We start from the raw sequence: 25,718 nt of genomic DNA, 5'->3' as shown, positions 1-25,718 counted from the left end.
CGTCGCCGGTCCTGGAATTCATCATTACACACACCTGGCATCCTTCCTTACTCTCACCTGCAGATCATCATGATTCACACCTGGACTCCATTACCTTCATCATTACCTCCCTTTTATATGTCCCTTATGTTTATTCCTCAGTCGGTATTGTTTCCTGTCTTCATGCTCTTGTCCACTGTTACGCTGTCTTGTCTCAAGTTCGTTGTTTTATTAAACATTTCACCTGCACCCGTTTCTCGACTCGCAGCGTCATCTTTACAAACTCACCTCATAGTCCGTAACTCACCTCGTAGTCCGTAACTCCCCCACCTCTCACTTAAACTTAAATCCAAACTGTTTGGGGTCAAATCAATTCCAGTAAATGGAGAATTGGAATTTCAGTGTACTTCCTTAATTGACTGAACTTTAAAATGGAATTGACTCCAACCCTGCTGGGAAGATAATAATTCAACCAGACACTGCATTTCCCATTGGACAATATTCAAGTTGGATCAATTCTAGCCTGGTTTCAGAACGGCTTCTGCTGTCCTGCCAATTCCTTTCATAATGACCAAAGAAGCTAACAGATCTGGGACCAGGCTAGATCCACTACAACATGTTAGATGAAACATCAACAAAAAAATGTAAAATAGAAGAAATGACACATCTGTAAACTTGATCAGGATACAAAAGCAGAGGCAGACAGTCCGGTAATCATAACGACGACATAGACAGGCGATCCTCACACAAGTGTTGTAAAGGTTCAATGGACCATCGAAATCAACAAATCAGAATTGACGGAAACAGATATTCTGAAGAATAAGGCTAGACTTAAAGAGTTAAAAGCGAAAATGGAAAAAGTTAAGGACCAACAATAAAAGGTAACGGATTCTGAATCACAGGCTCCAGGAACCTGATGCGTTCAGAGGTTCAGGTTATTTTTGCCGCAAGGGGACGGTTCGTATTCGCTGACACCTGACAGTTCTGGGTCGCATCGGAATGTGAGAAATCGGTCATTCTTAATCCAGCATGGGTTCAATCTAGTAGCATAAATGACAAACATTTATTACGATACAAACAAAAATTACTTTAGCAACCAAAGCAAATGATCTGCTCCTACTTTCGTACAGAGTTAGTACAGTGTTTTTATGCATCAAACAGGAAGTCCCTTTTAGGGTCATATTTGGATTATACTTGCTGCCTAGTAAAAAATTGCCTTTTCTCCAGCGAGATTCTCCCACGATAGCCTGGTCGCAGATGAATTTATGCTCTTGCATATTCTAAGATCAGTTTGGCACGACAATGAGTTGGTATGATAGAAGACTGGCAGTCCCAGATGTCTGAGTGCTACAGACTCAGAACCAATGAATTGACAACTAGCAAGCTATCCCTTGTCCCTTTTAGTTTTTAACCATTTCCTTTCAATAGATGTACTCATTGTCGTTGCTCTTGCCCAGCACTCATGTTGTGTTTGGATGTTAAATCCATCTCTGTGTTTCTGGGTCCTGGGGACCCAAGCGGGTGAACTATTTAGTTTTCTCCCTATCAGAGAAGATTGGGAAACATTTGCATCTATCCCAAATGGCATCTGTGTGTTAATCAATAGCCCTCATTTACAAAGTACAAAACTGTATTATTGTGAGCAGCTGCTTGAGCACAAGCTGTAAAACGTTAAACAGTGCCCCCTGTTGGCTGGGAAGGAATATTATAATCAACCCCCAATTTTTTTTGTCATGACGACGTCAAGCCCCAATCTCCAACTGAAGCTTTCGGTTGCCAAGTAACAAATCAAGTAATAAATCACAGACAAATAATCTTAAAATTCTTTATTCATAAACTTGATGCAAGTTTACAAATTACTGTACATGGTCAAAATGTCCCTTGATAACAAAAAAACAAAGCATGCCAACCAACGGGTGCAAAACTTGACAATCTGTCCCAACCATTTGTTGACGACCAGAAAATGATTTTACAAATTAGTATTAGTCTAGATAGAGAAGACAGATTAACCTTCTATCAAAAACACTGTCCAGGTACAGAGGAACGTGCAAACCTATTTAAAATCACAGAATGAATGACTGAACTGACTCTGCCCAAAGTGAATGAGCACCTATACCCCACCCTCCGCCTCCTTCCAGAGATTTTGGGTCCTGTCCAGAATCAACCCCTAGTCACTCTACCTACCCCCTCCCCCAGACACTTGTGGAGATCTGAGAAGGTTGGACACGAGTAATAAATGTGGTAATATATTCACCGAGCCCCGATCAGAGCATATGGCTTAAACCTATCAAATTTGTATCAGAGTCCGTCGGTATCAAGCGTCTCAAGAGTATGGGGATCTGATCTAGGATCCTCCTTGTCCGTGTCATCATATTCGTAATTATCTGTGAAGAGAAATCCTCCTAGATCAAGACTCCCACTCTGAGACACTTGATACATACAGCCTCAGATCCCACTGGTGTCTGGGGGTAGGTGGGGGGGGGGGGGTTGTTTTCTAGACAGGGCCTGGGTATCAAGTGGGAAGCAGCTACCTAAACGTGAGAGGAAAGTTCTACTCAGCTGAACTAAGTTACTCAAAAAAAAAACAAAAAAAAATGGGAATCACAAGACATCAATTCTGTGCAGAAGTAACGGACCCAGGCTTTGGCTACCGGATTCCCTATGTAGGGGGGCACTACTTTAGACCACAGCCCTATGGGTCCTGGTCAAAAGTAACGCCCTATTTAGGGAATAAAAAAAAGGGTACCATTTGGGACGTAATCTTGGGTCATACGGAGCCAAGTAGATGTACTACTAAACGACCATCCCCTTCTTCCCTCTCGACCCTTAGAAATTCAAACAACCCGTCGCCATTTTCCACATTTCTCCATAAGTGGGAGCCTGTACGATTGAAGGAAAAAAAGGACATAATAGTCCCTCTAGAAAGACAGAGTTTTCCTCCGATTCAGAAAAAGGTGAGATCCTAAAAACTTGATTTGTTAGTTCAGGTGTATTGACTTCTGAGGCACACATCCTTGCCATTTTGTGCAAAAAAATATATACTTACCCATTACAGACAAGATATATTTAAAGACCTCCTCTCACACTCAGAAATAAAAACCCATAGTAGCCTAGCCTAGATATATGTATTAGGGACTAAAGACAACAAAGACCAGCAGATACCCATGTTTCTGATACAAGCCAAAAGCATGGAGGTAGACATGCAGATAAGACCCTAGCAGTGTTTTAGATGGCACCCTATTCCCTATATAGTGGACTATGAGCCTTGGACAGAAGGAGTGAACTATATAGGGACTAGGGTGCCAATTGGGAGAGACATATTATAGTATAATGTTGAAAACACTAAACAAAACAGGGTAAATATCAGCGTTACAAAATTTCCACATTTCAGTTCATGAGAGCAATTTATACTGTCATTATACTGTAATCCTTATTAGTATACCTCAAAAAAAGATGTTTAGCCAAAACATATTCTTGGTTTAACAAGGTGGAAAAACGCAGAAACACTATTCAGTATGTATAGACAAATGGTCAACCAGGTCTGGTATTCTAGGGTAGCATCCCAAATGGCACCCTATTCCCTATATAGTGCACTACTTTAGACCAGAGCCCTATAGAACCCTATATATAATGCACTACTTTAGACCAGAGCCCTAATAGAACCCTATTCCCTATATATAATGCACTACTTTAGACAAGAGCCCTATAGAACCCTATTCCCTATATATAATGCACTACTTTAGACCAGAGCCCTATAGAACCCTATTCCCTATATAGTGCACTACTTTAGACCAGAGCCCTAATAGAACCCTATTCCCTATATATAGTGCACTACTTTAGACCGGAGCCCTATAGAACCCTATTCCCTATATAGTGCACTACTTTAGACCGGAGCCCTATAGAACCCTATTCCTATATAGTGCACTAATTTAGACCGGAGCCATATGAGGAGCGATAGGGTCCAATTTAGGACGCATCTTAAGATGTTATTATTTTACCAGGTCAGGAGAGCTCCCCTCCAAATACACTGAACAAAAAAGATAAAACGCAACTTGTAAAGTGTTGGTCCCATGTTTCATGAGCTGAAATTAAAGATCCACAGAATTTTCCATATGCACAAAAAGCCTATTTCTCTCATATTTTGTTCACAGATTTGATTACATCTCTCTTAGTGAGCATTTCTCCTTTGCCAAAATAATTCATCCACCTGACAGGTGTGGCATATCAAGAAGTTGATTACATGGCATGATCATTACACAGGTGCACCTTGTACGAGGGACAATAAAAGGCCACTAAAATGTGCCGTTTTTTTCACAACACTATGCCACAGATATCTCAAGTAGAGGGAGTGTGCAATTGGCATGCCGACAGCAAGGATTGTCCACCTGAGCTTTTGGCAGAGAACTGAATGTTCATTTTTTTTTACCATAAGCCGCCTCCAACTTCGTTTTATAGAATTTGGCAGTACATCCAACCGGCCTCACAACCGCAGACCACGTGTTACCAAGCTAGCCCCCCTCTACATCCGACTTCTTCACCTGCGGGATCGTCTGAGACCAGCCACCCGGACAGCTGATGAAACTGAGGAGTATTTCTGTCTGTAATAAAACCCCCCTGGGGGAAAAACTCATTCTGATTGGCTGGGGGTGGGCCTGGTTCCCAAGTGGGTGGGCCTATGCCCTCCCAGGCCCTTTCCATGGCTGTGCCCATGCCAAGTCATTTGAAATCCATAGATTAGGAACTAATTAATGTATTTCAATTGACTTATTTCCTTATTTCCTTATATAATAAAATAATTTAAAGTGTTGCATTTATATTTTTGTTCAGTATAGTTACCTGTGTTTCAATTTAGGTAGCTATAGAATATATCACCCAATAAAACTCACTACTGGTATACTAGTATAATAGCTCAATGAAAACTCTTTGTCCTTTAATAACACAAAATATGATCCATCGAAAACATACAACTATGTAAGACCCACAATGCATCAGTCTCCAGTTAAAGCCGACTAAGTTAACTAACTGGTGATTTAGTTATGGTAACTAGCTGGTAATGCAACTATGGTAACTAGCTGGTAATGCAACTATGGTAACTAACTGGTAATGCAACTATGGTAACTAGCTGGTGATCTGGCTGCCTATGGTAACTAACAGGTAATGCAACTATGGTAACTAGCTGGTGATGAAGCTGCCTATGGTAACTAACAGGTAATGCAACTATGGTAACTAGCTGGTGATGAAGCTGCCTATGGTAACTAACAGGTAATGCAACTATGGTAACTAGCTGGTGATGAAGCTGCCTATGGTAACTAACAGGTAATGCAACTATGGTAACTAGCTGGTGATGAAGCTGCCTATGGTAACTAACAGGTAATGCAACTATGGTAACTAGCTGGTGATGAAGCTGCCTATGGTAACTAACAGGTAATGCAACTATGGTAACTAGCTGGTGATGAAGCTGCCTATGGTAACTAACAGGTAATGCAACTATGGTAACTAGCTGGTGATGAAGCTGCCTATGGTAACTAACAGGTAATGCAACTATGGTAACTAGCTGGTGATGAAGCTGCCTATGGTAACTAACAGGTAATGCAACTATGGTAACTAACAGGTAATGTAAACGACTATGGTAACTAACTGGTAATGTAGCTATGGTACCTAGCTGGTAATGTAGCTGGCTATGGTAACGGTGTTGTGCCGTGGTAGCCTTGCATGCTATGCTCCAGCCTGGTTGGTCCCAGGTCCATTTGTGCCGTCTTGTCCTATGGTCATTAGAGGACAATAGGCTTGGGCGATATATACAATTTATACCGGGGTAATAACGAATGGTATGATTTAGAATTTAGGGTTTTTTGGGGTGGGGTGGGGGGTTGTTATGGGAGAGAGTGCTACGCCACTGCCTATAACTTTAAATTTAGTATAACTATAAGTAAATCTAAGATGGGTTAAATAAATGATATCCAGCTCAGGGCTCCAGCTATGCACGATGCTTGTTGACTTGCTAGCTAAGTGTTGAGATGTCAAGATCAAGCTACTTAGTTACAGCAGAGACGTTCAATCCCTTCCTGGATCAAGAGCCCCCGTTACCTAAATTTGTTTTGTGCATAAAAATAGAGCCAACAACTTCTGTGCACATTCGGTAATACCGCATAACCCGGTACGGTAAAGAAACGGAATGAACTTCTGGATACAGACCAAACCCCAGGAGATCTGGAACCAGGCCATCCCCTACGCGATCCCCTTAAATAGAAAAACAACATGACAGATGCCTTGGTGGAGCTAGCTCACTTAACCATTCTTAAAAAAAAATGGTACGCAGTGGTAGATTTCATCCCAAAATGGCAACTCGTTTACTACAGCGTCCAGTTTTTTTTTGACCGACACGTTTATCAGAAAAAATAAAAAAAAGAAGAATGATCCAGAGTTACATTGCTTTCATAAGAATGTTGTCCATATCCTGCTTTTTCATTCCCATAGGTCAAAGGTGAAAAGAAGTGCACTATCTAGATACTAGGGTGTCATTTGGGAGACCCCTTCCTGCATCCTAGTCACCCACCATTTTGTCACCAATCTGGCACATGATGTTACTGCTGGGACATAAAAAATATAAAAAAAAGCAACAAAAAAAAGCCAGCAAGCAGAATAACAATACATTTAACCATATACTATTTCTTTTAAACAACGTCTGTAATTTGGTACCAGTAAATATTACACAAAGTAAGCGGAAAAAAATGAGCAGCGTCACTAAAGATGACATCACTGAAACATCTTAAGTGATCCTCCATCTTCCTTCATATTCGCTTTAAAATCCAACTGTCACCACAGAGAGGTTTCAGGTCAAATCCAACTGTCACCGCAGAGAGGTTTCAGTTCAAATCCAACTTTCACCACAGAGAGGTTTCAGTTCAAATCCAACTGTCACCGCAGAGGTTTCAGTTCAAATCCAACTTTCACCAAAGAGAGGTTTCAGTTCAAATCCAACTGTCACCAAAGAGAGGTTTCAGTTCAAATCCAACTTTCACCAAAGAGAGGTTTCAGTTCAAATCCAACTGTCACCAAAGAGAGGTTTCAGTTCAAATCCAACTGTCACCGCAGAGGTTTCAGTTCAAATCCAACTGTCACCACAGAGAGGTTTCAGTTCAAATCCAACTGTCACCACAGAGAGGTTTCAGTTCAAATCCCACCGCCAATGCTGTGGCTGGCTGTAAGAGCGTACAGCTTCACACTAAAAACAGGTGGTGGTGGTTGTGGATACGAACAAACCAGCTCTAGTCAGACCTGTCTGCTGTACAGTAGGTAGGTTCTCTCACCGAGGAGGAACTAATCAAGATGATCCGTTAGTCGAGCCCACGTCGTCAAAACCAGCGCATGTATGGAAGGAGAAAAGGCTGTTCTCCACATCGAGAGAGAGATAAGGGAAAACAAAATGTGAAAAGATGCAACAGGACAGCCGAGCCCCTCAGTTATAACAGACATTCTCCTCAGGTGAAGGGGACAGTGGAGTGATGCAACAGGACCGCCGAGCCCCTCAGTTATAACAGACATTCTCCTCAGGTGAAGGGGACAGTGGAGTGATGCAACAGGACCGCCGAGCCCCTCAGTTATAACAGACATTCTCCTCAGGTGAAGGGGGCTGTGGAGTGATGCAACAGGACCGCCGAGCCCCTCAGTTATAACAGACATTCTCCTCAGGTGAAGGGGACAGTGGAGTGATGCAACAGGACCGCCGAGCCCCTCAGTTATAACAGACATTCTCCTCAGGTGAAGGGGACAGTGGAGTGATGCAACAGGACCGCCGAGCCCCTCAGTTATAACAGACATTCTCCTCAGGTGAAGGGGACAGTGGAGTGATGCAACAGGACCGCCGAGCCCCTCAGTTATAACAGACATTCTCCTCAGGTGAAGGGGACAGTGGAGTGATGCAGCAGGGAGTAGACAGTCTAGCCCGTTATTGGGCCAGGCAGAGAAGAGATACTGGTCTACTGAGCTGACGACAGGCCAGACGGAAGAATTTGCCAGTTGGTTTCCACAAGAAAGATGATATAACTCCCAAATAAGTCAGAAGGGAGAAAATAGCTCCAAAAGAAATTAAAATATATTGTTGTTGTTTTTTGTTTTTTTTTACCCAAAAGACATTATGTTCCCAGGGAGAATGATGAGTGAACTCTTTACCCATCTTCTTTAGGAGGTGTGTACCAGCCTGAAAAAAATAAATAAAAATAAACACACAAGGTTGCCATAACAACCACGGATTTGTATCATCATCATCGTCTATTTTCATTCCTGTTTATATGGATCGATAGTTCAATGAGGATCATTTACCATTCTTTTCGTGAATCTGCACCAGGGATTTGTATGACTGTTGTGCCCTGGCAAGACTGTACTGATTCTACAAGAATATTAGTGAAAATACGGATTAGATTCATCTTCAACAACCTCACATGGTGTGACAAAAAAAAATAATCTAATGTTTACCAAAAGTTACTACAGTTGTTTACCTTATTGGCTCCGAACTGCACCCTGGCTTTTCCTTTGACTAGGGTCGCGTTGATCTGCATGATGACAGACTCAATGGAATAGGCACTGCTCCAACCCTGGAACAACACAAAGAAATACTAATTGGTCGGTCTGAAAACCTCGTCAGATCAGTGGCAATGAAGGAGAGGAGGTGAGGAGGAGAACAGACTTTAAAAAACAGTTTTTTTTTTGGTTTGTTTTAAAAAGACAATTGAGCAAAGAGAACGAGACAGCGTCTTCAGGAACTTTGGTGAGGGACAAACAACGTATGAATCGTATTCAAATACAGACCTGTTTTGTGAGAAGCTCCATACACAAGGCCCCGCCGCCAAGAACGTACCTGAAAAAGAGGACAGAGAAGTACCAAGACTGGTTCACGAACTAGAAAATAATTTGGCCCATCTAATTTTAGTCATTTAGCAGAAGCTAAAGTATTTTGAAAAGACTACTCTAGATCACGTTCAGGGACATGAGGAAAAGGACAAACAGACTACTCTAGATCACGTTCAGGGACATGATGAAAAGGACAAACAGACTACTCTAGATCACGTTCAGGGACATGATGAAAAGGACAAACAGACTACTCTAGATCACGTTCAGGGACATGATGAAAAGGACAAACAGACTACTCTAGATCACGTTCAGGGACATGATGAAAAGGACAAACAGACTACTCTAGATCACGTTCAGGGACATGAGGAAAAGGACACAGACAGACTACTCTAGATCACGTTCAGGGACATGATGAAAAGGACAAACAGACTACTCTAGATCACGTTCAGGGACATGATGAAAAGGACAAACAGACTACTCTAGATCACGTTCAGGGACATGAGGAAAAGGACAGACAGACTACTCTAGATCACGTTCAGGGACATGATGAAAAGGACACAGACAGACTACTCTAGATCACGTTCAGGGACATGATGAAAAGGACAGACAGACTACTCTAGATCACGTTCAGGGACATGAGGAAAAGGACAAACAGACTACTCTAGATCACGTTCAGGGACATGATGAAAAGGACAGACAGACTACTCTAGATCACGTTCAGGGACATGATGAAAAGGACACAGACAGAATACTCTAGATCACGTTCAGGGACATGATGAAAAGGACAGACAGACTACTCTAGATCACGTTCAGGGACATGATGAAAAGGACACAGACAGACTACTCTAGATCACGTTCAGGGACATGATGAAAAGGACAGACAGACTACTCTAGATCACGTTCAGGGACATGATGAAAAGGACACAGACAGACTACTCTAGATCACGTTCAGGGACATGATGAAAAGGACACAGACAGACTACTCTAGATCACGTTCAGGGACATGATGAAAAGGACAAACAGACTACTCTAGATCACGTTCAGGGACATGATGAAAAGGACAGACAGAATACTCTAGATCACGTTCAGGGACATGATGAAAAGGACACAGACAGACTACTCTAGATCACGTTCAGGGACATGAGGAAAAGGACACAGACAGACTACTCTAGATCACGTTCAGGGACATGATGAAAAGGACAAACAGACTACTCTAGATCACGTTCAGGGACATGATGAAAAGGACACAGACAGACTACTCTAGATCACGTTCAGGGACATGATGAAAAGGACACAGACAGACTACTCTAGATCACGTTCAGGGACATGATGAAAAGGACACAGACAGAATACTCTAGATCACGTTCAGGGACATGATGAAAAGGACACAAACAGACTACTCTAGATCACGTTCAGGGACATGATGAAAAGGACACAGACAGACTACTCTAGATCACGTTCAGGGACATGATGAAAAGGACACAGACAGACTACTCTAGATCACGTTCAGGGACATGATGAAAAGGACAGACAGAATACTCTAGATCACGTTCAGGGACATGATGAAAAGGACAGACAGAATACTCTAGGGTAAAAACAGAAGCGTAGGACAATAAGACCATCCAGACGTCACTGAGCAGCACTCACCCTCCGGACAGAACAGGAGAGACGACCCGTACGAATGGTGGGTCAAAAGGAAAGTTATCCTGAAAGTGTCAAACAAGAAAACACATTTATCATCGCAAAACCTCTATCCCGCCTCATAAAAAAATTAAATAATAATTAATTTATTTATTTTAAAAAATCAAATCAAATGAATAAAACTCACTTTATATGAGAAACTGAGCAGAATGTAGTCCACCCCTTCCTTTTCCTTCAGAACCTGCAAGTCACTATGTAACGGACTATCTGGGTCTACCCTGTTAAAATAACGACAGAATGATTACACTGTATTATCCGGACTTAAGACACAGCTAGGAAACAGGGGAAGCTACCACCGCTCTGTGAAATAATACCCGGCTCTGAAAACTTACGTTCTTATTTTGACGTGCCATTCATAAAGGCTGTCATTGACTAGCTCCACCGAATAAATACCTGGAAATGAATAACAAGATATATACAGGTGAACATCACTGTTAAATCAACGTGTTATCGTCATCAGACCTACAATCACTGGAGGGTTAGGACCAATGGGGTGCTGAGCCAGGCCAGCACTCAGCTGTCTTGTAACTCTGACCTGTCGATCTCTCACCTGTCTTGTAACTCTGACCTGTCGATCTCTCACCTGTCTTGTAACTCTGACCTGTCGATCTCTCACCTGTCTTGTAACTCTGACCTGTCGATCTCTCACCTGTCGATCTCTCACCTGTCTTGTAACTCTGACCTGTCAATCTCTCACCTGTTGATCTCTCACCTGTCTTGTAACTCTGACCTGTCGATCTCTCACCTGTCTTGTAACTCTGACCTGTCGATCTCTCACCTGTCTTGTAACTCTGACCTGTCAATCTCTCACCTGGCTTGTAACTCTGACCTGTCAATCTCTCACCTGTCGATCTCTCACCTGTCTTGTAACCCCGACCTGTCGATCTCTCACCTGTCTTGTAACTCTGACTTGTCGATCTCTCACCTGTCGATCTCTCACCTGTCGATCTCTCACCTGTCGATCTCTCACCTGTCGATCTCTCACCTGTCTTGTAACCCCGACCTGTCGATCTCTCACCTGTCTTGTAACTCTGACTTGTCGATCTCTCACCTGTCGATCTCTCACCTGTCTTGTAACTCTGACCTGTCAATCTCTCACCTGTCTTGTAACTCTGACCTGTCAATCTCTCACCTGTCGATCTCTCACCTGTCTTGTAACTCTGACCTGTCGATCTCTCACCTGTCTTGTAACTCTGACCTGTCGATCTCTCACCTGTCTTGTAACTCTGACCTGTCAATCTCTCACCTGTCGATCTCTCACCTGGCTTGTAACTCTGACCTGTCAATCTCTCACCTGTCGATCTCTCACCTGTCTTGTAACTCTGACCTGTCGATCTCTCACCTGTCTTGTAACTCTGACCTGTCGATCTCTCACCTGTCGATCTCTCACCTGTCTTGTAACTCTGACCTGTCGATCTCTCACCTGTCTTGTAACTCTGACCTGTCAATCTCTCACCTGTCGATCTCTCACCTGTCTTGTAACTCTGACCTGTCGATCTCTCACCTGTCTTGTAACTCTGACCTGTCGATCTCTCACCTGTCGATCTCTCACCTGTCTTGTAACTCTGACCTGTCGATCTCTCACCTGTCTTGTAACTCTGACCTGTCGATCTCTCACCTGTCTTGTAACTCTGACCTGTCGATCTCTCACCTGTCTTGTAACTCTGACCTGTCGATCTCTCACCTGTCTTTTAACTCTGACCTGTCGATCTCTCACCTGTCTTGTAACTCCGACCTGTCGATCTCTCACCTGTCTTGTAACTCCGACCTGTCGATCTCTCACCTGTCTTGTAACTCCGACCTGTCGATCTCTCACCTGTCTTGTAACTCCGACCTGTCGATCTCTCACCTGTCTTGTAACTCCGACCTGTCGATCTCTCACCTGTCTTGTAACTCCGACCTGTCGATCTCTCACCTGTCTTGTAACTCCGACCTGTCGATCTCTCACCTGTCTTGTAACTCTGACTTGTCGATCTCTCACCTGTCGATCTCTCACCTGTCTTGTAAATCTGACCTGTCGATCTCTCACCTGTCTTGTAACTCTGACTTGTCGATCTCTCACCTGTCGATCTCTCACCTGTCGATCTCTCACCTGTCGATCTCTCACCTGTCTTGTAACCCCGACCTGTCGATCTCTCACCTGTCTTGTAACTCTGACTTGTCGATCTCTCACCTGTCGATCTCTCACCTGTCGATCTCTCACCTGTCGATCTCTCACCTGTCTTGTAACCCCGACCTGTCGATCTCTCACCTGTCTTGTAACTTTGTGATCTGTAGATCTCCCTGAGTTCCTTCATGAGACGATCAGACGCCTGAACTGAACCAGAAACGGCACCCTGAAACAGGCATCACAACACGGATCAGAACCAGGCTACCTTAGAGCAAGACAAGAGACTATAAAAAACGGTGGAAATGTTCCCGTTCCCCCCCCCACCCTCTTGAAAAAAAGAAAAAGACGCCTTACCGAATGAGCACTTACGTTCAAGTGGTCCTGCCTCTGGTTCTTACGGATCTTCTCAAGGATGGCCAGGTTCTCCTTCAAATCAAATCACATCCAACTTTATTAATGCAGTAGGAAGTGCTTCATTTAAATAATAAAAAGTTAGAAACTAAATGTTGACAAAAATAGCTCAATTAAGATAGCAAAACAATAGTAAACAAAGTAATAATATACAGCAAAGTGTACACAGTACAACGTAACGCTGACTTTCACAATTACAAGAAGCCATTTTTTTCAAAACAACATGCAAGGAAAAGACAGTTATTGCCAAAGAAAATTGTCTTTCAGAAATCTCAGCATTCAATATGATTTCCAGAGGAGCTGCTCATTGTTTTTTAAATTTTATTTATATTTTTTTATATTTTAACTTTATTTAACTAGGCAAGTCAGTTAAGAACAAATTCTTATTTTCAATGACGGCCTAGGAACAGTGGGTTAACTGTCTTGTTCAGGGGCAGAGTGTCAGATTTGTACCTTGTCAGCCTCTGTGATTTGAACTTGCATCACTTTCGGTTGCTAGTCCAACGCTCTAACCACTAGGCTACCCTGGAAATAATATTCAGATTTTGCCATGACAACATGGAAGAGGAGCCTCGAAAGTAGAATACGATTTATAACAAAGTAAAAAACATGTTTTTAAATAAAAACATTTAGCTGTTAGGTAGGAAAGTTGTTGTATTTTGAGCCGTAAGATGTTTTGTGGTTGGAATTGCCATATTTTAGAGGTGAAAATGTAGTTTGACAGAATGGTTTTGTCTGGAAAAACAAAACAAAAATGGTTGCTTAGTAACCAGACACCAAGACGATCTGTGGAGAAAGAAAAGTTCCAATATTTACGTAACCTTTGTGATTGGAGGATATATCTGTGGTAAAGCGACTCAGGATTAAATCCTAAACCTAACCTTATTTTCATTTATTTTTTACTATTATAGCCAATTTTTGACTGTGGTAACTTGTGGAAAACCAAATCCTTTCTGCACAAACTGTCAGATACCGTTTCAGGGAAGCTCATCTTCGTGCTCGTCATCCTCACCGGGGTCTTGAACTGACTGCAGTTCGGCGTCGTAACCGACTTCAGTGGGCAAATGCTCACCTTCGATGGCGACTGGAGAAGTGCGCTCGCCACGGATTAATCCCGGTTTCAAATGCACCCGGCAGATGGCAGACAGCGTGTATGGCGTCGTGTGGGCGAGCGGTTTGCTGATGTCAACGTTGTGAACAGATTGCCCAATGGTAGCAGTGGGGTTATGGTATGGGCAGGCATAAGCTACGGACAATGAACACAATTGCATTTTATCAATGGCAACTTGAATGCCCGAGATACCGTGACGAGATCCTGAGGCCCGTTGTCGTTCCATTCATCCGCCGCCATCATCACCTCATGTTTCAGCATGATAATACACGGCCCCATGTCTCAAGGATTTGTACACAATTCCTGGAATCTGAAAATGTCCCAGTTCTTCCATGGTCTGCACTCTCACCAGACATGTCCCCTATTGAGCATGTTTGAGATTCTTTGCATCAATGTGTATGACAGCGTGTTCCAGTTCACGCCAATATCCAGCAACTTCCCACAGCCATTGAGGAGGAGTGGGACAACATTCCACATGCCACAATCAACAGCCTGATCAACTCTATGTGAAGGAGATGTGTCGCTGACTGGTTTTCTGATCCATGTCCCTGTTTTTTTTTTAAAAGGTATCTGTGACCAACAAGATGCATATCTGTATTCCCAGTCATGTAAAATCCATAGATTAGGGCCTAATTAATTTATTTCAATTGACTGATTTCCTTATATGAACTGTAACTCAGTAAAATCTTTGAAATTGTTGCATGTTGCATTTATATTTTCTCTCAGTGTAGATAGACATATATAGAGAGAGAGCAAGGGAGAGACAACGACAGAGAGCGAGGGAGGGAGGGAGAGACCGACAGAGAGCGAGGGAGGGAGGGAGGGAGAGACCGACAGAGAGCAAGGGAGGGAGGGAGAGACCGACAGAGAGCGAGGGAGGGAGGAAGAGACCGACCGACAGAGAGCGAGGGAGAGAGACCGACCGACTGACAGAGAGCGAGGGAGAGAGAGAGAGACCGACCGACAGAGAGCGAAGGAGAGAGACCAACCGACAGAGAGCGAGAAAGAGGTGTGTATCACAGTAATCACCTTCTCAATCCCGTCGTCCTCTGACTTCTTCCCATGTACAGGCTCCTCCTCCTTCATCTCATAGTGGTCCAGGTCTTCAATGTCCTGCTGAACACAAACACCGTTATCACATATAGAGTTATGCATACACACAAGCAGGGCTCCAGGCTAACATTCCTCATCACCCTCCAAGAATCCAACCTTAGTGAAATTTCAACCGTCCCAACCTGAAGATATACCGCCCCAACCTGAAGATATACCGCCCCAACCTGAAGATATACCGTCCCAACCTGAAGATATACCGTCCCAACCTGAAGATATACCGTCCCAACCTGAAGATATACCGTCCCAACCTGAAGATATACCGTCCCAACCTGAAGATATACCGCCCCAACCTGAAGATATACCGTCCCAACCTGAAGATATACCGTCCCAACCTGAAGATATACCGTCCCAACCTGAAGATATACCGTCCCAACCTGAAGATATACCGTCCCAACCTGAAGATATACCGTCCCAACCTGAAGATATACCGTCCCAACCTGAAGATATACCGTCCCAAATTAAGAAAAATATTTGTTTACGTTTTGATATGACAACATGGGTCTACTCTAGAACATTCAAATAGACAAAAAGATGTTTCCTTTTTTCGAGGCACGTTGGAATAACATGAAATCTATATTGCACAAAAAACAAACTCAACATGTAAAATGTTGGTCCCATTTTTCATGAAATAAAAGATCCCCATCAAAATCCATACGCACAAAAAAATATATTTGTCAGATATTGTGAAAAAATTTGTTTTACATCCCTGTTAGTGAACATTTCTCTTTTGCTAAGATAATTAATCTACATGACAGGTTCGGCATATCAAGAAGCTGATTAAACAGCATGATCATTACACAGGTGCACCTTGTGCTGGGTCCACTCTAAAATGTCCTGTTTTGTCACACAACGCCACAGATGTCTCAAGTTTTGAGGGAACGTGCAATTGGCATGCTGAGTGCACCAATGTCCACCAGAGCTGTTGCATAGAAAATGTGAATGTTCATTTCTCTACCATAAGCAGTTTGAGAATTTGGCAGTACAGCCAAGTTCTGCACAAACTGTCAGAAACCGTCTCAGGGAAGCTCATCTGCATACTCGTCTTCCTCACCAAGGTCTTGACCTGACTGCAGTTTGGTGTCGAAACAGACTTCAGTGGGCAAATGCTCAACTTCAATGGCACGCTGGAGAAGTGTGCTCTTCACGGATGAATCCCAGTTTCAAACTGTATGGAGTCGTGTGGGCGAGTGGTTTGCTGATGTCAAAGTTTTGAACAGAGATGGTGGCGGTGGGGCTATGGTTTGGGCAGGCATAAGCTACGGACAATGAACACAATTGCATAGTATCGATGGCAATGTGAATGCACAGAGATACCGTGACGAGATCCTGAGGCCCATTGTCGTGCCCTTCATCTGCTGCCATCACCTCATGTTTCTGTTTCAGCATCATAATGCACTGTCCCACGTCGCAAGGATCTGTAAACAATTCCTGGAAGCTGAAAAGGTCCAACTTGTTCCATGGCCTGCATACTCAGATTCCACAGGCCACCATCAGCCTGATCAACTCTATGTGAAGGAAATGTGCCGTGCTGCATGAGGCAAATTGTGATCACACCAGATACAGATGCATATCTGTATTTCCAGTCATTATGTGAAATCCATGGATTAGGACCTAATAAATGTATTTAAAATTGACTGATTTCCTTATGCGAACTGTAACTCAGTAAAATATTTGAAATTGTTATATGTTGTGTATGTTTTTTGTTCAGTATAAATAATTAGCTTTTTTGTCAAAGTGTAGGTGATAGCCTATGCGTATTGGCTACAGCCTGTCATGTCCAGACAGATGCTTTACATGAGGAGACAGAAATGTAGGTAACGATCGGTAACGATCGGTAACTATCGGTAACGATCGGTAACTATCGGTAACGATCGGTAACTATCGGTAACGATACTTTTAATTACATGAATAAAACGCTGCTCATGTTCGACAAATATATTGTAGGATAATTAACATTAACGTCTACAGGCTTGATACTTTAGACATAGGCCACTCAAAGCACAGTTTGTTCAGATCACAAGAGCGGAAAGTGCCTGTTAAGCAACGCAATTGCAATCTGAGCGGAGGAAGTCAGTGAGCGGAGGAAGTCAGTGAGCGGAGGAAGTCAGTGAGCGGAGGAAGTCAGTGAGCGGAGGAAGTCAGTGAGCGGAGGAAGTCAGTGAGCGGAGGAAGTCAGTGAGCGGAGGAAGTCAGTGAGCGGAGGAAGTCAGTATTTTGGAACTATTTAACCATAACCTGGAGGTTTTAATGTCATTTTATGGGGCATGTCTTACCGTGTTTTAAGGTAGCCTAACCAAAATAGGACCACAGAAACGTTGAGGGAATTATTTTATAAACATTGAAAACAGCTTTTCTCTCGTGTTCTATTGGTTTAAAAAAATCTACTTTCTTTCATTGTCCAGCAGCCAAAGACACAATCTTACTCATATTAGCGATAATCCTAGTCATTTTAGCAACCTCATGCTAGTTGACGATAATCCTAGTCATATTAGCAATCCATGCTAGTTGACGATAATCCTAGTCATATTAGCATCCCATGCTAGTTGACGATAATCCTAGTCATATTAGCAATCCATGCTAGTTGATGATAATCCTAGTTATATTAGCAATCCATGCTAGTTGACGATAATCCTAGTCATATTAGCAATCCATGCTAGTTGATGATAATCCTAGTCATATTAGCAATCCATGCTAGTTGATGATAATCCTAGTTATATTAGCAATCCATGCTAGTTGACGATAATCCTAGTTATATTAGCAATCCATGCTAGTTGATGATAATCCTAGTTATATTAGCAATCCATGCTAGTTGACGATAATCCTAGTTATATTAGCAATCCATGGTAGTTGACGATAATCCTAGTTATATTAGCAATCCATGCTAGTTGACGATAATCCTAGTTATATTAGCATCCCATGCTAGTTGTTGCATCTTTAGATCTCCCCTCATTTTAAATGTCAAACTTTCATTTCCGTCACAAGAAACCTCTTGGATGTGCAGTGGGGTTTTAGAACGGTACATCTGCACGTAGCCTACTGCCGTGTGAATATATTGTTTATCGACATTTTAAACTAAACGTTCAGATCCATTGCATCCGCCTCATTACTGGTTATAACGTTGTAATTATGTTCAGTGGTTGTATGAATTTAGGATCTATCGTCCCAGAACTGTTCCCAAGTCTGTTTTGAACCGTCCCAGACATATTTTTTCCCATCATCCCATGGGATGACAGGACGCCCTTAAACTCAAGGCCTGCACACAAGAGAGGTTTTATATAGTACACGTACACACAAGATACCTTATATACAGCACACGCACAATACATGTAAGATGAATGTGGATATTATCTCTATATGTAATGTTTGTTGAACACAGGTAGGTAAACATGCACACACACAAAAACCGGTACACACACACACACCTCGCCCATTTCTTCCTCCTCCTCCTCCTCGGATGTCACTTCATCTGCTGGTCCATGCTATAAAGAGAGCGGGAAAGGGAAAGACAAAAATATGGATTGTGAGTTTAAAGACGAGGCATGCCTTCTGACTATCAATTTTGGTATGGAATGTTACTCAGGCCCAGAATACGATTATTGCCTTGCGATAGGGCTGTCCTCATCCTTGAGTCACAATATTTAGATTTGTCTGAAACATCATTTGAGGCTAAAATTATTTCCACTTAAAATGTGATTCAAACCAACTGAATATTTGTTGACTTCAAACTGTGTGGGGGGGGGGTCAGCCTACAAAACGTGATTCAAATCAGAGTCCACCAGTTCTAGATTCTATTTATATGGGGTTGTCAGGCCTACCAAATAAATAGAATTTCATAGTAGAATGAGCCCTACCTTGCGCTCTGGGTTGATGGGCCCAGCAGGGAGGGGCTGATCTAGCATCTCAACATCTGGGTGCTGGGGCAGGTTGTACAGTCGACACAGGTCACAGATGAGACGCTTCAGCTGCTGCAGGAGCTGGGGAAACAAAACACACAACAGGTCAACTGTCATTCAACAGGTCAACTGTCATTCAACAGGTCAACTGTCATTCAACAGTATCTCTTTGGAGCCGGGGTCATCGCGCGACTAAAAACACAAGGAATTCAGTCCCCAAAAAATTAATTTAAAGTAGGAAATCTGTTGACCAAGTATTCCCAGGAATAACAAAGAAAAGAGAAAAAGAGAAAAGCATTGGGACAGTACATGTTTGTGTTGTTTTACCTCTGTACTCCAGGATTTCAGATTTGAAATTATACAATGACCATGGAGGTTAAAGTGCAATCTGTTTGCTTTAATTTGAGGGTATTTTCATCCATATCGGGTGAACCGTGTATTGTGCAATTTTGGAGTTACTTTTATTGTAAATAAGAATATGTTTCTAAAAAAAACTTCTACATTAATGTGGACGCTACAATGATTACGGATAATCCTGATTGAATTGTGAATAATTGTGAGTGAGAAAGTTACAGAGGCATAAATATCTAACAGAGGCCCAAAACACTAACCTCCAATACTATCGTAATGGTGAGAGGTTAGCATGTCTTGATGGTATGATATTTGTGTGGCGCAGCAATCTAAGGCACTGCATCTCAGTGCTAGAGGAGTCACTACAGACCCTGGTTCAATTCCAGGCTGTATCACAACCCCAACGTGATTGGGAGTCCCATAGGGCGGCGAACAATTGGCCTAAGTTCGGGTAAAAGGCATATATAGTGTGACGGACCCTTTTAAATTTTTATTTCATTTTTTACAATCAAACAATTTTGTAGGTGATATTAGGGCCTATGCCTTCTGTGAGAGCCGGTAGCGACATCCTACAGCACATAGTATTGAAGATGAAGGTAGAAAACTCCACAATCTACACACACACACAGGTAAGAGACTTACCAAAGATGTTCCTTTTCTGACATCTTCCAAGCGCTCCAACACCTCTGTCAGACTTGGATCATCAGAGTCAACAAACCAGATTGGGGGTGTAGAGGGGTATGACTCCTGGGAGGGGAGGGGATGATCAATTGATCACATCATTACTTGGTAAAGCTCTAATGGAACAGCATTGAACTGTAGCTAGTAGGTGGAGCTACTTCAGTATAAAGGAATTATATTTTACATATAGAAAGAAGCATCGATAAATATGCAACCTACCTACCTATAGTAGCGCTGACATATAACGTTATGTCCTGGTTTTTAGTTAGCTAGCTAATGAGAACAACCCTTACTCATTATTTTACCCAGGACTATTCATCATCTCCATTAGTCAGCAATTGTGTTCGCAGGTCACGTTACCTTTTGACAAGTAATTGTATAAATAAAAATTAAATTAAAAAAAAGGTACAAATATCAATATATATTTTTATAGATTGGCCTTGTGGCAAAAAGGCATTGTGAGTTTAAAAAATAAATAATTTAAAGACGCATTAGCCTACTAGCTAACATTAGCTTAATAACAACCCCCCAAAAAAGGGGTAACGTTTACAAATAGGAATCTTATTTCTTGTTTTCTAACGAGTTAGCTAGCATAGCTAACTATACCTGGACATATGACCCCCTTTTTTAAAAAACATTTTTTTTATTAGGAGTATAAACTAACTGAAAAGTCTTAGCACATTTATATATTATGTGGTTAGCTAATGATCTCCAACAACAACAAAAAAAACAAAACAAAGCATAGCTAGTCAAATTCGTCATGTTTATCGCCCTGTGTGTGTCTGTCTGTACTAGCTACGTTAGCTACGCTAGTTTCTTTCTTACCGTGATGTTGCAATGTATTATCAACAGTTTTTCACCGGTTACATTAAACTGACAACTAAGCTCATCGGGCTTCCAATCGATAATTCTGAAACGTTCGTGGTTTGGGTCAAAAATTGACTCCAAAAACTTCAATTCGGCCTTCAGACCCGAAACCGACATCTTCCACTCACATCTCAAACCAGGCAGTCCGCGGGGGAGGGGAGGGGAAGTTGGGGTGTATTGAGACCGCGTAGTCGGTGCTTGGTAGGAATATCATATAGTCCAATGTTTCTGAATACATAACAGGTGAAGTAGATATATATGTATGATTAATATGGATTGAGATCAAATTCTGTAAAAAATATATATATATAAAAAAAAATGTAAAATGTATTTTTTTTTTTGCACAATGCTGAGCCAGTGCAGGGCACTCTTATTGAGATGGGATCTCAGCACCATCCTGAAAGGGCATGAGGCTCACAGTCCTGTCAGATAAACCAAATTCCTCTGCTAGGTATTGTCATCATACTGGCCGCTATTGTGATTATTCAGCAAGGTAGAACCTAGATGGAATCTGAAATATAGGCTACCTATGTACACTGAACAAAAATATACATTCAACATGTAATGCGTTGGTTTCACATCCCAGAGATGTGTTCACAAATGTGTTTACATCCCTGTTAGTGGGCATTTCTCCTTTGCAAAAATAATCAAATCACCTGACAGGTGTGGCACATCAAGAAGCTGATTAAACAGCATGATCCGTACACAGATGCACCTTGCGCTGGGGACAATAAAAGGCCACCTTAAAATGTGCAGTTTTGTCATGAAATACTATGCCACCGATGTCTCAAGTTTTGCGGGAGCGTGCAATTGGCATGCTGAATGCAGGAATGTCCACCAGACCTGTTGCCAGATAATTGAATGTTCATTTCTCTACCATAAGCCGCCTCCAGCGTTGTTTTAGAGAATTTGGCAATACCTCCAACCGGACTCACAACCACGTGTAACCACGCCACCCCAGAACCGCCACAACAGGCGGGATAGTCTGAGGCCAACCACCCAGACAGCTGATGAAACTGGGTTTGCACAACCTTTCAGAAACGGTCTCAGGCAAGTTCAACTGCGGGCTCATCGTCCTCACCAGGATCTTGACTTGACTGCAGTTTGGAGTCGTAACCGACTTCAGTGGGTAAATGCACACCTTTGATGGCCACTGGCACGCTAGAGAAGTGTGCTCCTCACGGATGAATCCCGGTTTCTACTGTACCCGGCAGATGGCAGACAGCGTGTAGGGATTCATGTGGGTGAGCGGTTTGCTGATGTCAACGTTGTGAACAGAGTGTCCCATGGTGGCGGTGGGGTTGTAGTATGGGCAGGCATAATCTACGGACAACAAACACAATTGCATTTTATTGATGGCAATTTGAATGCACAGAGATACTGTGACGAGATCTTGAGTCCCATTGTCGTGCCGTTCATCCTCTGCCATCACCTCATGTTTCAGCATGATAATGCACGGCCTCATATCACACAAATCTGTAAACAATTCCTGGAAGCTGAAAAGGTCCAACTCGTTCCATGGCCTGCATACACAGGCCACAATCAACAGCCTGATCAACTCTATGCGAAGGAAATGTGCCGCGCTGCATGAGGCAAATGGTGGTCACACCAGATATTGACTGGGTTTCTGATCCACACCCATACACCCATTTTTTTAAGGTATCTGTATTCCCAGTCATGTGAAATCAATAGATTAGGACCTAATTGATTTATTTAAATTGAATGATTTCCTTATATGAACTGTAACTCAGTAAAATCTTTGAAATTGTTGCATGTTGCAATTATAGTTTTGTTCAGTGTAGAATTATTATTATAGGCCTACAATAATTCTCATGATGGAGGATTGTTGTCATTATTTTAATGAACAATAAAAAAATATTAATTTCTATATTTCTCTTTATTTAACCTTTGTCTTCCAAACACCTGAAACATAGCAATAGAATAAATTATAATTAATTATATGTTATGAACAAGCATGCAAGTCAACACTTTGCATCCATTCTAAACGGGTCAGTGTAGACCTACTGAACACTGAGTGTACAAAACATTAAGAACACCTTCCCCCTAAGAACAACCCTCCGAATGGCACAAGCATTTAGCTACACCTGCAATAACATCTGCTAAACATGTGTATACGACCAATAACATTTGATTTGGGCACACACTCCTTATATTCAATTAAACAATTTCCTCCCAACCAGTCTCTCAACACGTTCTTTCACTAGTGTGGTGGGTTTGACAATCATAGCAACCGACCTTAATGAACAAATGAATAAGTAATAAGTCAGGTCTTTTCACACCCCCTCAACTACAGTGAGAATTTGGGTTGAGTGATTAACTGACTTGCCGGTTGTTTTGTTTTGTTTTTAAACAACTAATTGACCAAGGTCCGTTCATTGATATGAATTGCATTTTGTTCGATCAAGCCCAAACTGTGCGATGTAGTAGGGATTTGTAGTTTCTAACAGGCCAATATTCGACAAAGTTCAGCATTAGAAAACGTGGTAATGAACTACAATGACCATAATCCATTGCGTGCCTACTTGTCCAGTCTGAGACAGAGAGAAGAGACTGAAGAACATACAATCAAGAGGGTCTCTACCTGAAAATACATGACCTAAGATTGATAGTGGTATTCAGCATTCATAAAAGTGTGCCTTATTTACCTTGAAGAACTACTAAAATATAGATTTTGTCATGTGATGATGACTTGGAATTAAATAATATTTATCAAATAAGCCTAAAACAAATGTAATATATACAACTTAAATATTTTATTAAAATTAAGTGAATAGGAGGAATGGTCAGTCACTACCATCATGGGACTTGTATTGATTGTTTTATTCTGTATTGATACAGCCTTCAACCCACATAATGCATAGTGCATTTAATGACTAAAAAACATTATCGAAATCGAAAACCAGGATAATAAAATAAAAAAAAATCATAATAAATAACCTTAGAGCTGAAATATCATTAGGTGTCAGTCATTTTATCTGATATTCCACTCTATAATGAACAGTCCTATATCAAAAGAAAGCTGTTGTCAATCAATGCAGTTTTTCAGTCTTGTCAACAGATGTTAGTAAACCCATTTATTCTTCCTATACATGGAACAAAAATATAAACGCAACATGCAACAATTTCATTTTTTTTTTTTTTACCGAGTTACAGTTCATATAAGGAAATCAGTCAATTGAAATAAATTAATTAGGCCCTAATCTATGGATTTTACATGACTGGGTAGGAGAGGGTGGGCCTGGAAGGGCATGTGCCCACACACTGGGGAGCCAGGTCCAGCCAATCAGAATTAGTTTTCCCCCACAAAAGGGCTTTATTACAGACAGAAATACTCCTCAGTTTCATCAGCTGTCCGGATGGTTGGTCTCAGACGATCCGGCAGGTGAAGAAGCCGGATGTGGAGGTCCTGGGTTGGCGTGGTTACATGTGGTCTGCAGTTGTGAGGCCTGTTAGACGTACTGACAAATTATCTAAATTGATGTTGGAGGCGGCTTCTGGTAAAAAAAAATGTTCTGGTAACAGCTCTGGTGGACATTCCTGCATTCAGCATGCAGATTGCACGTTCCCTCAAAACTTGAGACGTCTGTGATATTGTGTTGTGTGACAAAACTGCATATTTTAGAGTGTCCTTTCATTATCTCAGCATCAGGTGCCCCTGTGTAATGATCATGCTGTTTAATCATCAGCTTCTTGATAATCCATCCACCTGACAGGTGTGGCATATCTTGGCAAAGGAGACATGTTCACTAACAGGGATGTAAACAAAATAGTGTGCACAACATTTTAGAGAAATAAGCTTTTTGTGTTTATAGACAAATTCTGGGATCTTTTATTTCAGCTCATGAAACACTTGACATGCTGCATTTATATTTCTGTTCAGTATAATAAGCCAAGGTGTAATCATTGGAGACTGCGTGCCTCTCTCTCTCTCTCTGTTATCCAATCATTGACATAACTGCCCACGCCCTCAGGAGAAAAAGGTTCAAGAAGTTCAAGGCAGGACAGCCAATGCGATTGCAATCTCACTCTCTCTCGCCTTTGAGCAAGGCACTGAACCCTAATTGCTCCTGTAAGTCCCTATGGGTAACAGTGTTTGCTAAATGACTCAAATGTAATAAACAGTTGGACGTTCTTCAAATAACAGCTAATGAACAATTTAAGAGATTCCTCCGCGACACCACTACCTTTAACTTCATTTGACAAGTATTCCTGTCAGAGCTTAAGGTTCAACTCAAAAGCTCATTCACTCGAGAAAGGAAAAATAACTGTGTTTATCAGACATCCTTGAGACCAACTAGGACTCAGAGTCACATGTAGTTTAAATACAGGTCTGTAACTTTTCCCGGAATCTCCCACTCACTCCTTGATCCTCTGAAATTCCGTCCGTGACGGAACGTCTCGGAATTGTCTCATGAAGTCCACATCAACGGTTGGTAGCTCTAATAGGTTTAATATAAAGTCTTGACTGAAATGCAAATACGGTTAGCACACAAGAAAGTAGCTATGACCGATACACTCAATATATTAATCCACCAGTCAGAAAAGTAAAAAGTGCTGAATATTCAGAACATGGGGAATATTCTGAAAATGGGGAATATATATTTTTTTTAAAAAACACTCAGACACAAGA

General features: G+C 41.9%; 1 protein-coding gene across 4 annotated transcripts; it reads right to left on the bottom strand.

Moving 5' to 3' along the window:
- Positions 1 to 4,116: 4,116 nt before the first annotated feature.
- Positions 4,117 to 21,297, bottom strand: LOC110502520 (ubiquitin-conjugating enzyme E2 Q2). Of its 4 annotated transcripts, none has more exons than XM_036960486.2 (14): positions 21,026 to 21,297; positions 20,162 to 20,266; positions 19,127 to 19,249; positions 18,698 to 18,754; positions 15,192 to 15,275; positions 12,995 to 13,066; positions 12,782 to 12,866; positions 10,863 to 10,923; positions 10,658 to 10,748; positions 10,477 to 10,535; positions 8,788 to 8,836; positions 8,478 to 8,573; positions 8,302 to 8,368; positions 4,117 to 8,179 (listed from the first exon to the last, which is right to left on the bottom strand). In XM_036960486.2, the coding sequence occupies exons 1-14, from the start codon at positions 21,182 to 21,184 to the stop codon at positions 8,148 to 8,150; spliced, it is 1,140 nt and encodes a 379-aa protein (XP_036816381.1). In that variant the 5' UTR covers positions 21,185 to 21,297; the 3' UTR covers positions 4,117 to 8,147. The 4 variants fall into 4 exon arrangements, with proteins under 4 accessions (XP_036816381.1, XP_036816375.1, XP_036816390.1 ...); XM_036960480.2 differs by having other exon boundaries at positions 15,192 to 15,278; positions 21,026 to 21,235; XM_036960495.2 differs by having other exon boundaries at positions 13,010 to 13,066; positions 15,192 to 15,278; positions 21,026 to 21,226.
- Between the last annotated feature and the right edge of the window lie 4,421 nt (positions 21,298 to 25,718).

This window comes from Oncorhynchus mykiss, chromosome 2 (genome assembly GCF_057628025.1).
Source record: "Oncorhynchus mykiss isolate SJ-2025 chromosome 2, ASM5762802v1, whole genome shotgun sequence".
NCBI lineage: Eukaryota > Metazoa > Chordata > Actinopteri > Salmoniformes > Salmonidae > Oncorhynchus > Oncorhynchus mykiss.
This window is presented reverse-complemented; position numbering and strand designations above follow the sequence as displayed.

What these genes read in the sequence shown, in the direction of transcription:
- LOC110502520 (XM_036960480.2), bottom strand. Translation starts at nt 21,184, where the DNA reads ATGTCGGTTTCGGGTCTGAAGGCCGAATTGAAGTTTTTGGAGTCAATT. An exon ending in TGCTCAGTTTCTCATATAAA is followed by an intron (nt 10,536 to 10,657) that starts GTGAGTTTTATT and finishes TGACACTTTCAG; the next exon opens with GATAACTTTCCTTTTGACCC. An exon ending in TGCAGTTCGGAGCCAATAAG is followed by an intron (nt 8,369 to 8,477) that starts GTAAACAACTGT and finishes ATATTCTTGTAG; the next exon opens with AATCAGTACAGTCTTGCCAG.